Here is an 11,711-nt window from a genome sequence, read left to right as displayed (position 1 = left end):
CAGGGTTTGGTCATTTCCAGGCTGGACACTTAAGCCTTTTCCCTACAAGTCCCTTTCCCTTAAAGAGGGGCTGGAGGCCCTCAGTCTTCCAAATAGGAAAAGGCCTGCCAGGTGAAATCAATGGTTACGTCCAGTCTATGGTCCCTATTTTTAAAAAGTAGGCTCCTGGGATTCCCCTCTCCCCTGCCACATACACACATAGGGCTGAGCAGAAAACTTGCCACCACCACCAGGGACATAATCACAAATGCTCACCCGGGACGTCACCCGGATCCCCAGTTACCTGAATGCTGTTTACACAGAAGCCACCGTGGGTGACAGGCACTGCTTCACGCGCAGCTCTCCTCTGTGGCATCTGTAAGACCTTTACCAAACAGAGCAACGACAACATATAACACATACTTGATAAAATTGTATTTTTTTTTTTACAGTCATTTGTACAATTTGTTACAAAACCATAGAAGACTACAACTTGTTTTAAATCATTTTTGGTCGGCAAACATGTAAAATCTGTGTGCAATTATCATGTATTTACAGGGCTTCATGTTAGTCGTTTTCAATGATTATTCCAACAATGTCACGCTCTCGACATAAGACATGGCTTAAGATAAATATATTAGTAAATAAATATTCTGAGAACATATTTCCATAAATGAAATGTGCTGCTATGCATATACAGAATATACATAAGTCGTTTTCTAGCCTTTAAAACATTTTTTAAAAATGGTAATGTTGGAGAAGGAGCCCTTAGACAACTTTATTACAAAATCTTTACAGCAAAAGTCTTTACAAAATATCTTTTAAGTGCTATGGGAGAAATATTTTTTTAAAAAAACATTTTAAAATAGTGCCTTGTTAGACCAATACAATAGAGTTTATATAAAGCATAGAAAAAGGCAGTTCTGTGTAAAAAATAATACTCTTGATTAGTAATTATTTTTTAGACCTCATTTTAAAAGCATTAGTCCTGCATGAGCTTTGAGTAGGGGCTAGCAGCACATTAGGGAGGGTGTGGGCAGTGGGCAGCAGAAGGAGCTTTATAAAACGGCGTGGGTTAGGGTCAGGGTCAAGGTAAGGGAGAGGCGAAGAGACGGAGAGTTAAGGCCAGCATCCCAGGGCTGTGGCCACAAAGAGGTACCTGGTGGACCAGAACTCCCCAACCCCCATTTTCCACTGGTTCCAGCACTTTTTAATCTACATGGCTGCCCTCCACCCAAGGCTGGGCCATTGGACCACGCCCAACAGTCACATTCCTGCTCATGGGTGTGTGTGTGTAGGGGGTGGTTCTCAATGGAAGATTCGAGGCTTCCAGTTTCCACGTCTACATAACCCCCACACGCCACGGAGAGGCCACGGAGAGGCCACTGAGAAAAGATACTCATCATTATTGGAGTCTTACGACTTCAAAGAAGACAGTTCTTTTGACTTGAACGGTGAGGCAATATAGTTGGGTCATTATGCTTTGTGACCCAACACAGATTTAAGACAATGGTTAGAGATTTCAAAGTCTGAAAAATTCATTCTTCTGTTTCTACCACCCTATAAAATATGAAAATTAAATGCATTTCTTTTGCCATCTGTAGTCACTGTTCTTTTCAAATGAAAATTGGACACATTTATTCTAATAAGCCCAGTTGAAGCCACATGTTCTCCTCGTCCATTTATTGCTTAAGGCTGTTGAGGAGTGGTTTTTTTTTCCCCAGTTGGGACTAAAGCAAGCCACTTTGGGGGGTCGGGTTTCAGACAAAGAGGAGAATATGCACTCGAAGGCATTACAAACAAACAAAAAACACAAAACCACAAACAAACAGAATCTCAACAATGAGAAGCTGCTTTTTGTAGTCCGTGTTAGGAGCCCCCACCCGTTCCCTATGCAAGTTGCTGTCCTCTGCAGCTGCTACTTTCGGCCCCAGGAATAAAGGCGGCCCAGATTACACGTCACCGGCTCAGGCGCTGCCCACACCCTCACCAACAGGTGTGCCAGACACAGGTGGGGCTGGGGGTGGGGGTGGCCTCAGAGGGATGTCCCACGGCAGAGACTAGGGGACACATCTGAGCCCCTTAATGGGCAGATGGCTCAATCGTTTGATGCTGAGATTTCTTTCTGACAAATCCTGGCCAGAAGTAAGTAGATGCCCTCACCACAGGCTGGGCTTTTTAAGAAAGGGATTCAATAAGATTCTCATTCAAAATGTTCTGGTGCAGAGCCTGGGCTGACCTCCCTGGGGCAGACTGGAGAAGAGTCTTACAGCCCCCTGGCAGAGGTCTCCGCTTCCCCACCTATGGGGGGGCCAGGACTCAAGGTTCTATTCGGCAAATGAGCATTTCAGATGACAACAAACACCTGCTGAATAAATGAATAAGCAGAAATGACCAGAAGAGTTAGCAGACACAAGGGCTAAGGTGATTAGTTTCCTTTAAAAAAAAAACAAACACTTTTTTAAGGACAAGAAATACGTTGGACAAACAGGCTAATGATCCCTGATCTGAAACAGCTTTAAATAGATTCTCCCTTTTAAAATGGAAACATCTTTTTAAAAATGGTTTGGGTTTTTAAACTCTCCCTCCCTCTTAAAACGATAACAACAAAAGAAAACAACGAAAGGCTGGAACAATATACAAAAACCTACCCTTTGGGGCTAAACTATCTGATAGTCTCTTTCTGTCTCACGGAGAGTCAATACATAATAGTGCATTAGGTAGAAAGGATAGTAGACATTTGCAGGCGAGATGAGCAATTTCAGCCATGAGGCAGAGGGCTGAACAACCCTGAAGCGATGGGATGGGAAACTTTCATACGGAGCTCAGACCCTATGGGGTCCCTGCCACGCGCCCCTAGGAAGATATCCCAAAGTCGGAACAGTCCGGGGGCGTGGCCGCGCCCGCTGGGACGCATGCGCACAAGCCCACTCTGCGCCAGGGTGCCCTCCATCCCTCCCCTCCCCTAACTTGGGTCAGACACCGAGGCTGCAAAACCATGTACATTCATTCCTCCTGGGTGTCTGTCCCCACACCCCACATCGAACCATCTCTGCAGCCAGTGGCGGGAAGCCCAAGATCAGGGCTCTGTCCTATCTAGGACGCAGACCAGAGGGGACAGGGGCGACAAGGGGACCGAAAGCCCCTGTCACCCCAGGGCTTACGTAGCAATGGCTTGTCCCGGCTCCCCAGTGCGGCAGGCCTTCCGCCCGACCCCCCGGCTGTTGCCATCAACGGCCTGCAGGTGCGGGCCGGACAGGCCTGGCTTCCGAGGAGGCCTGACGCTTTGTACGTTGGGATTTGCCACGAGAAAGAAAGAGGCAGCATTGCATTGTTCCTCAGAGTTTGTACCCATATCAACTAGCTTTACTTCAAGTTTCTGGTTCATTTTCTAAGGCAGGTGTAGCCCTGAGCTTTTCAAAGGCCTGAGCTCCCTCCAGGGAGACAACAGTATCTACACATGATGTGGTTAATGCAGCAGTGATTTTTTTTTTCAGCAAAAGTTGGCAGTTAGGGTTCTTTAAAATATATATTTAAATAACTTTTTACATTTACATATAATATCTTAAAAAAAAAATAAAAGCAGAGAAGTCAATCCCACACACCTCGGAACCCCAAGCACACACACTTTACAAAACAGAAGAGTAACATGTTATCAAAGAGGCAGAAGACTCAGAATTTTGTCTGTTCATTTGTTAATGGTTGGGGGGGGGGGGCGGTTTGCCACAGGTGGCTCACATTTTGGGTTGAGAAGGAGGGCTCTCTTTATTACCACTTTTGTGTTTGTCAAAGCTAAAAAAAATTTTTTTTTTTGTTTTCTTTTTTCTGTAGGAAGTCAGAGTTTGGAGTCTCCATACAGTTCCCATTTCCAAGGAAGAGTTCCTTCGGAGCTCAGGCTCCAGGGCTGCCGCTGTCCGCTGGGCGAGATATCAGTCCTGGGAGAGAGAGAACCACCGTCAGGGGAGGGGGCCAGCCCCGCAGCCTTTAGGCACCACGTGCAGGGACCAGGCAAGGGACCCAGGGGCCCATCCCCTGGGGGAGCTTAAGCCGAGATCTGCAGGAGAGAAGCGGCAGAGGCACCTGGGGGCTGGGACCACCTGGCATGTTAGGGGAACAGGATGGGGGCACGGGGTGGATGACATCATGAACAAGGAGAGAAGCGGGAGGTGGTCAGAGGGGTTGGCAGGGCCTGATACAGCTGGGAGAGGGGTCTACATTTCTAAAATTCAGAGGGTAATGGCAAGTCAGCGAGGGGTTTTCTGGTGTAAAGACAGCCTTAATGTTTAAAAAAAGACAACTGTGGCGCCGACGTGGAACAGAGGACAAGATCAGCCAGAGGAGACTAGTCAGAAGGCTACAACCCTCACCCCGGAGAGAGGGAATGGGCCTGGCTGCGTGGGGAGCAGCGGGGACCCTTGTGAGGTTTACTGTGGAGACGGAATCGTCCCGGAGCTACTCAAAGGTGCGAGGCTGCCCACCATTCACTCCTGAGACAACATGTTTGGAAACGTTGTCGCAGTTGGACCATGTCTGCTCAACCTCCTAATAAAAGATCTGGACTGGAATTCTGCCTGTCTTTAGCTAAGTTTCATTTTTCTGGGGATTCCTCTTTCTGGATGCGGGGCAAACCAGCACACAGGGTTCTCACAGACAGACCGTGGAGCCCAGGACCCTGAAGCGGAAGGGGCAGGGCAGGCTTGGGGCTGGGGCCTGGACATCCGGGTGGGGAGCCCTGGAGGAGAGGTTGTGGAGGGTCAGGTGAGCTGCGTCCAGGGCATCTGGGGGAGAGGTAAGGGATACACAAGGCCCACAGGTCTGGAGCACAAACGAAGGGGTAGGTGGGGGAGTACTACCTGGAAATCACCAGGTACTGGGGTTTAAAGCCAAGAGCACCAAGAAAGTCACCCAGGACGTGACCATGGGGAGAGAAGACCCCAACCCGGGCCTGCTGTCACCGTCCACTCTCACCTGCAGCCTCGGGGGCTGTGGCGCTGGATTCCCGAGTGTCCCGGAGGGCTCTGGGGGAGCTGGCCCTGGGGGCCCCCACATCCTCCGGAGGGCAGCCAGGTGGCCGTGGTGCCCTGGCTGGGCAGCACAGAACTCGCTCTTCTTGGGCTGCTCCTAGGCCCCTGTGGGGCCACAGGGCATCCGGACCGGGCAGCGCCCCCCCCCAGGGGCTGAGGCCACGGGTCCCCTGGCAGTCAGAGGGCAAGCCCAAGTCGCCATCCACATCCTCTGGAATGATGGGGACGCGCTGGCTCAGGTCCCGGGCCCCGGGGTGACAGCCGGGCGGGGGCTCCTGGGCCAGCGTGTACTGCACGCGCACCGAGCAGTCCTCGGTGTAGCAGCCGCCACCCCCGCGGCCGCGGGCCACCTGCTTCTCTTCATAGAAGCAGCAGGGCAGGCCCTCGTACTTCACCCCGTCCGTCCTGGGCAGATGGTCCGGGTGAAGGCCGTACAGGCCCTGGGAGCTTGTGGGCTGTGGCTCCCTGCCCGGGGGGCCGCACCCCTCACAGGGCGGGGGGCCCAGGTACAAGGCGCCACCCCCGGCCGCCCCCGCGCCGGGCTCTGGGGCGGGGGCTGGGGGCTCGCAGCAGCAGGCGCACGACGGCCCCTCCCGGGCCCCCTTCCAGGTCCTCCTGAGGTCCGGGGCGGTGCCGGGAGAGGCCTCGAGCCCCCCTTGTGAGGTAGAGCTGTGGGACCCCCGGGGCTCCAGGGAGGAGCTGCTGCTGTAGTTCATTTCCAGGCTGCAGGTGGACAGCTGGTCCCCCGAGGCGGAGGCCGAGACTGAGACGGGCCCGGGCCAAGGCTCCCCTCGCGCGGCGCCGGGGCCCCGGGCTGAGGCCGGGAGCTCTTCGGGGGCTGGGGAGCCATCGAGGCGCACAACGGGGCCCCGGCCCGAGCCCCCCACATCGCCAGTGCGACAGGGGCTGCGGCTGCGGTAGACGAAGGGGTCGTAGTCGCTGCTGAGCGAGCTGCGGAAGGTGGAGCAGCTGCCGTACACGCCCTGGTTGCTGACCTCCGTGCAGTCCACCACTGAGTCGCTGGACGAGCAGCGGCACTGGCCGGAGCTGCCGCTGCTGCTGCTGCTGCTGCTGCTGTCGCTGCCCGGGCCGTCGGCCAGGTAGCCGCTGCACACCGAGCGGTGGCCGTGGTAGCAGCTGAAGCTGGACGCGCTGCCGCTCTCCAGGGGCGAGGCCGGGGCCGCGGGCGCGAAGAGCAGGCTGCCGCCGCCGCCGCCGCCACCCGGGGGGAAGGCTCGCGCCGGGCTCCCGGGGGCCAGGCTGGCAGGCGGCTGCCCCTCGGGCTCGGGGTAGCTGAGGCCCCGGAAGTAGTAGTGCTGGTACATGGTCTCGTACTGCGAGAAGCAAGCTGCCTTGGAGAAGCTGCGGCCGCTGAACTTGGGCCTGCGGAAGGGGGGCGCGGGCGAGTAGGGCCGGTGCTCCAGGCCACAGCGGTGTGCGGCCAGGCCGTGGTCCAGGTGGAGGGGCGGGTAGCCGCGGATGTAGGCGGGGGTCTGCGGCGGGAAGAGGCCTTGGTCTGCGCGCCGGTCCACGGTCAGCAGCGTGACCGGATTCCCGTGGGCGTCCATGCTGGTCCTCGTGGGGTAGGCAGGCACGGCGCCGGCCCTGTGCACGCGGCCCGGGTAGTGCACCGGCAGGATCACCCTCTGCTGCCGCCCGCGCGCCAGGCTGCTGGTCTCCACGCACACCGCGCTCGGGTTTCCCTTTTGTTCTGGGGAGAAGCGCAGGAAACAGGTCAGCGGGCGGAGCTAGAGGGGCAGACACCGGCAGACTGAAGCGGTTGGCACTGAGGGGTTCTGGCCCATTCTAAGCTCCCACCAAACCCGGTCACGCGGGCAGAGGCCTCCTGCTTCTCCACTCTCGGGGTGGTCACTCCTATTAGGGTCCATCTCCCACCTCCCAGCTGCTCTGAGTGACAAGAGCCTCCAGAGAGGAACCAAGACAAGAGAGAAAAGGCCCTGACCCTCCTGAAAAAGAGGCTCCCGGGAGGGCGCCCTGCCTTCCGGGCCCTCAGCACCCCTACAGTGACACAGCATCACGACCCCGAGGTAGCAGGCAGGGTGCATGTCACCACTCTTGTCCCGCTTAAGAGACTGTGGGCCCAAGGCCTGGAGAGGCCGGGGGCCTGGTCTAAGGCCAGGAACCCAGTCGTGTCAAAGCCAGAGCTCAGACCCAGGCTGACCCTCCAGCAGACCTCTGCAGGCCCCCCCGGCGCCTCCAGGTCCTGGTGGCAGTGCCTCGGTGGTCTACCGGCTCACCAGCCTGTGGTGCCCGTTCTGCTCCCACTAGGCACCCGGGAAAGACAGTGCCTCTTGGCAGGGACAGAGGCAGCGGAGCGTTACCTATGATGTTGTGTCGACAGTGGGGGCAGGTGTGGTGCTGCAGCAGCCATGGGTCCACGCACTTTCTGTGAAAGCGGTGAGTGCAGGGGATGACCCGCAGTTCCTGGGGCAGGAGAGAGGACACAGAGCCTGAGCGTGGGCCCGGGGAAGAGAGCGATCCACACATGCTTCTTTCTTCCCGCGGGGCCGGAGCGTGGACCAAGGAGCCCAGTGCACTGTGGCGGTGCCCAGAGGCTCCCCCATCCCCACCTCTGGCTCCAACCACAGTGCTTGGTGTCAAGGGAGGAAGTAGGCTCCCTTCTTGCCTCTAGAGGAGGGCACTCACATTCGGGCCACTCACACAGGCCTGCCAGAGCTGTGTGCTCGCACAGGGTGCTCAGCCCGGGGTGTGAGGGACAGCTAGGTGCGCTCCAAAGCCGTTTGCATTTCTGGGATGGTGGCTGGCTCTGGATACCCAAAATGAGGTAGGTAGAAAGGACGATGCCTGGGATTCATGACTGACAGGTGGGACAGCAAAGGGGCAAAGTTGTCCCACCTTTCCCTTCACTGGACCCTCAACATTCACCTGAGGGCACATGATCTGTAACAAAACTCCCAATGTGGAGAGGAGGTGATGGGGTTCTGAGGCAGGCAGAAATGCCTCTGAAGTTCCTGCACCCAGAGCACCCTCTGGGCTTGCCACTTCTGATTTTCCATTCTCTGACCAGCTAAACGTAGTCACATTCCAACTAACCCCTAAGGCTGTGCCTGACCGTGCCAAGAGTCCTACCTAGATTTTCCCATGTGACCTTGGTGATTACTTGGAGTTCAGGCCAGTCCTGGGCTCATGTCATAAGCAAAGGCACAGAGACTCGCCCAAGATCACAGAGCTGGAACCTTCCTGGGCCCAGATGAGAGCTCAAGCAGTCTGCAGGTAGACTGTGCGAGACTGTTCATTTGAAGGCCTCCGTAAAACCTTGTTTTTCATCCAACAGTCTACACAGTGGCAGAACACTTTCATCAAAGGGGTGTCAAATGCTTGCAACTAACTCTGAAGTGGTCTGCCCCCTATTCCCTCAAATGTGTGTGTTTACGTGTGCCTCTGCCCGGAAGGAAATGAAGCAGATACAGGAAGTGATTCTCAGTGAATGATAACAGTATTCACTGTATGATTCTTGCAACTTTTCGGAAAGTTTGAAATTTTCAGAAAAAAAGCTAGAAGGACAAAGGAGACATCACATCCTTTGTCCTTACTTTCTTTTTATTTTTTCCTGTACCAACCTGGCTTATGAGATCTTAAATCCCCAACCAGGGATCGAACCTGAGCCCCTGGCAGAAAAAGCGTGGAGTCGTAACCAATGGACCACCAGGGCAGTCCCCTCCTTTGTCTCTTTGTAAGTAAAAATGGGTGCAAGTGTTCCACACAGCGTTTGGAAGAGGACTGTATGAAGCTGAGTTCCAGAGTTTTCAGATGAGCAATGCGAAAATTAAGTGTTGCTGTGGTTCTGTTACTAAGTCATGTCTGACTCTTTCCTATCTCTCAGAGTTTGCTCAAACTCATGTCCATTGAGTCGGTGATGCTATCTAACCCTCTCCTCTGTCGCTCCCTTCTCCTCCTGCCCTCAATTTAATAAGTGTAAATTAATTAATTGGAATTTAATTAATTTAAGAAGCTCTCCCCCTCCCCCCCCCACCTGTGGCTCAGCAGTAAAGAATCTGCCTGCCAATGCATGAGACTGGGGTTTGATCCCTAGGTCAGGAAGATACCCCAGAGAAGGAAATGGCAACCCACTCTAATATTCTTGCCCGGGAAATCCCATGGACAGCAGAGGAGCCTGGTAGGCTACAGTCCATGGGATCACAAAGAATCAGACACGACTGAGTGACTAACACTTTCACTTTCTTCAAATGTAAATTAACTGTAAATATTCCTAAAACCAAAGTTAGGTAGATTACTGATCAACTTGTGTTTAGCCAGGTCTCCGGGCGAGAGTGTCTATGCATGTGGCCACCCCCTTCCGGGGGGGACAGCAGTTGAAAGGCCGCAGGATGCCCCCAGGCCACCTGGCAGGCTCAGCCCTCATCCCACAAGGCTGTGGGGAAGGCCCGCGGGGCCTGTCCTTCCGGGTCCCATGTGCCCTCTGCGGGCCAGTCCACCTCATCCTCGGATCGTCCCCATGGGGCTGGGCCCCGCCCCCACCATTACCTCCCCATCGATGTACTTCTCCAGGCAGATGGCACAGTCAGACGTGGAGCTGCTGCTGAGCGTGTCCAGGGCCCCGCAGCTCCCCTCCCGGCGCCCCTTGCTCTTGGAGTTGAACTTCCTGGTTTCCATCTTCTCCAGGGCCTGCACGGCCAGCCTGTTCATGGAATTCTGCGCAGCAGAATGTGGCCCGTGTGAGGGTCTGGGTTGTGTTAACAGCGGCGGTCACCCCCCGGGGGGCCACGGTCAACCTAACGCTAGTCTCCATCTGGCCAGGACAGACTGCTGAGGAATCACTAAACATGGAGAGACCACGGCCCAAGAGCACAGGTTTTCCAGACTCCCAAGAGTCCACCGCACTGGCCTAAGCAGCGGAGCCGGCAGAGGTCTGCTTGAGTTATTTGGCCAAGTCTGCTCTGGGCTAAGGGCTCCTCCCCTCACTGAAGAACGTCCCAAGGGCCAATGAATAACGCATGGGGGTGCTCAGCACTTGGCAGACTGGACGTGCTCGACAGACACCAGCTGCTGCCCTGTCGCTGATGGCCCACCCGACCCTCGGCGCTGTCTCTCTCTGGGGACATCACACTGCTACACCCCTGACAGTCTGGACTCCTGAGTGTCCCTCCATTGCCCTCTGCCCCCAAACCCTTCCTTCCTGTAAGCACGCAGTGCTGTGTCAGCCGGGGCACTAGTGTGGCTCCTCTGTTCACTGAGAATCGCCTGGACAGCCTGGTAGATGCAGATTCGGACGCAACAAGTCTGGGGTGGGGCCTGAGACTCTGTGCGTCTCCCACGCTCCCAGGTGATGCTGAGCCTGCCAGTCCCCTGATCATATCTGGGGAGCAGGACTCTCGGGTTCCATGTTAACATTCAAACATTTTTTTGGAAACACCCGTGGCTGGAAATGGCACCAGTGCTCGGCCCTTGTATTGAGAGGACTGGCCTTTCTGGAACAGAAACAACTCAGTGCTCTGGGCTCTGCTCTGCTTTTCTCCATCTTTGCTGGCTCTGGGCCAGCAGGGAAGAGGCTGCAGTATGGGGGCAGGACCCTGCCCTGGCCTGCACCGGCAGCGGGGCCTCAGGGATGAAGCTGACGGGCCACTCTGGGGCCATTACCTGACTGCGTCGCTGCTTCAGCTTGATTTTGACAAGGAGGATGAGGCAGACCAAGGAGACCACGACGAAGAAAGCCAGGAAAATCCCCATATCGAAGTACTCAGTGGGTTGCTGGAACAGAACAGACACAGTGAGTCACGGCGCTCTTCGGCCTGGGGATGAGCACACGCGCTGGGTCCGCTCTGGGCAGTGGAGGGATGGAGCCACTGGGCTGCGTTTCCCCTCCTTTGCAGGACACGCCAGGGCTTCTGCTAACAGGCACCCGGTGCGCTCTCTGGGCCCAGGGAGTGCCTGTGGTGCGGCCTGGGGAGGCCTGCCGGGGTCTTAGCCAGGCCTCCTAACAGCTGGGAGAACTCTGCTCACTGAGTCCGGCTCCCTGCGGAATAGCGCAGAGTCCGCCGAACCCGGTGGGAGAGGCCCTTCCAAATAAACACAAATATCACATTTATGGGACAAAGGAGTGACTGTCATGTTTTGAGGGAACAGTGATTACTAACCATATAATTAATGGTTTACAACAACTCAGAAAATTGTACGCTGCTTCCACAAATATCAGCTTCCACTATAGTGAGTCATATTTACCAAAGCACTCTTTTTTCCCTTTAAAAAGCAGCCAGAAAGTCAGTTCTCCTGCAGACTACCTCTAGTTTTAGTTCCTACCTTTCCCTCATGGCATACAGCCTCCTAAAACCTTACAGCCACCTGATCTGGGACGTGCATTTGGCCCGTCAGAGTGGAGTTTTGCTCACTGAATGCTACGAGCATCTGGGTATTTTTTGCGAAAGGATCCTCCTTTATGTGAATATTCCAATATTTGGGAAGAGGAAATAAAGCATCTATGGAGCACCTGTCCCAGGTTCCTAGAGTCTTGAGCCTGAGGTTGTGCAGAGGATGCCAACAGCGTGGCTTTAACACAACTAAGAGAAGCCTAGAAGACAAAGCTGTTCATTAACCACCTGGAGGTTGTGATCTCTGACCCCAGTTGAAAGCTTACATTTCCAGATTCTAGTACAGGTTAGGGAGTTTCGGTAATACACTTGCCCCACAGGAAGGAGGAAGCACAGGCTT

At 54.9% G+C, this 11,711-nt stretch overlaps 1 protein-coding gene across 1 annotated transcript in view; it reads right to left on the bottom strand.

The window, feature by feature from the left end:
• Positions 1-392: 392 nt before the first annotated feature.
• The window catches only part of ZNRF3 (zinc and ring finger 3), a 144,150-nt gene continuing 132,831 nt past the window's right edge, over positions 393-11,711 (bottom strand). The window contains exons 5-9 of the mRNA XM_027956687.3: positions 10,644-10,754; positions 9,531-9,698; positions 7,346-7,448; positions 4,948-6,714; positions 393-3,914 (exon numbers count right to left, since the gene is read on the bottom strand). Coding sequence (XP_027812488.1) covers positions 3,871-3,914; positions 4,948-6,714; positions 7,346-7,448; positions 9,531-9,698; positions 10,644-10,754 — 2,193 coding nt within the window. The 3' untranslated portion in view covers positions 393-3,870. The remainder of the gene's footprint in view (positions 3,915-4,947; positions 6,715-7,345; positions 7,449-9,530; positions 9,699-10,643; positions 10,755-11,711) is intronic.

This window comes from Ovis aries, chromosome 17 (genome assembly GCF_016772045.2).
Source record: "Ovis aries strain OAR_USU_Benz2616 breed Rambouillet chromosome 17, ARS-UI_Ramb_v3.0, whole genome shotgun sequence".
Lineage (NCBI taxonomy): Eukaryota > Metazoa > Chordata > Mammalia > Artiodactyla > Bovidae > Ovis > Ovis aries.
The sequence above is the reverse complement of the archived record's forward strand: the minus strand, read 5'-3'. Positions and strand labels throughout refer to the sequence as shown.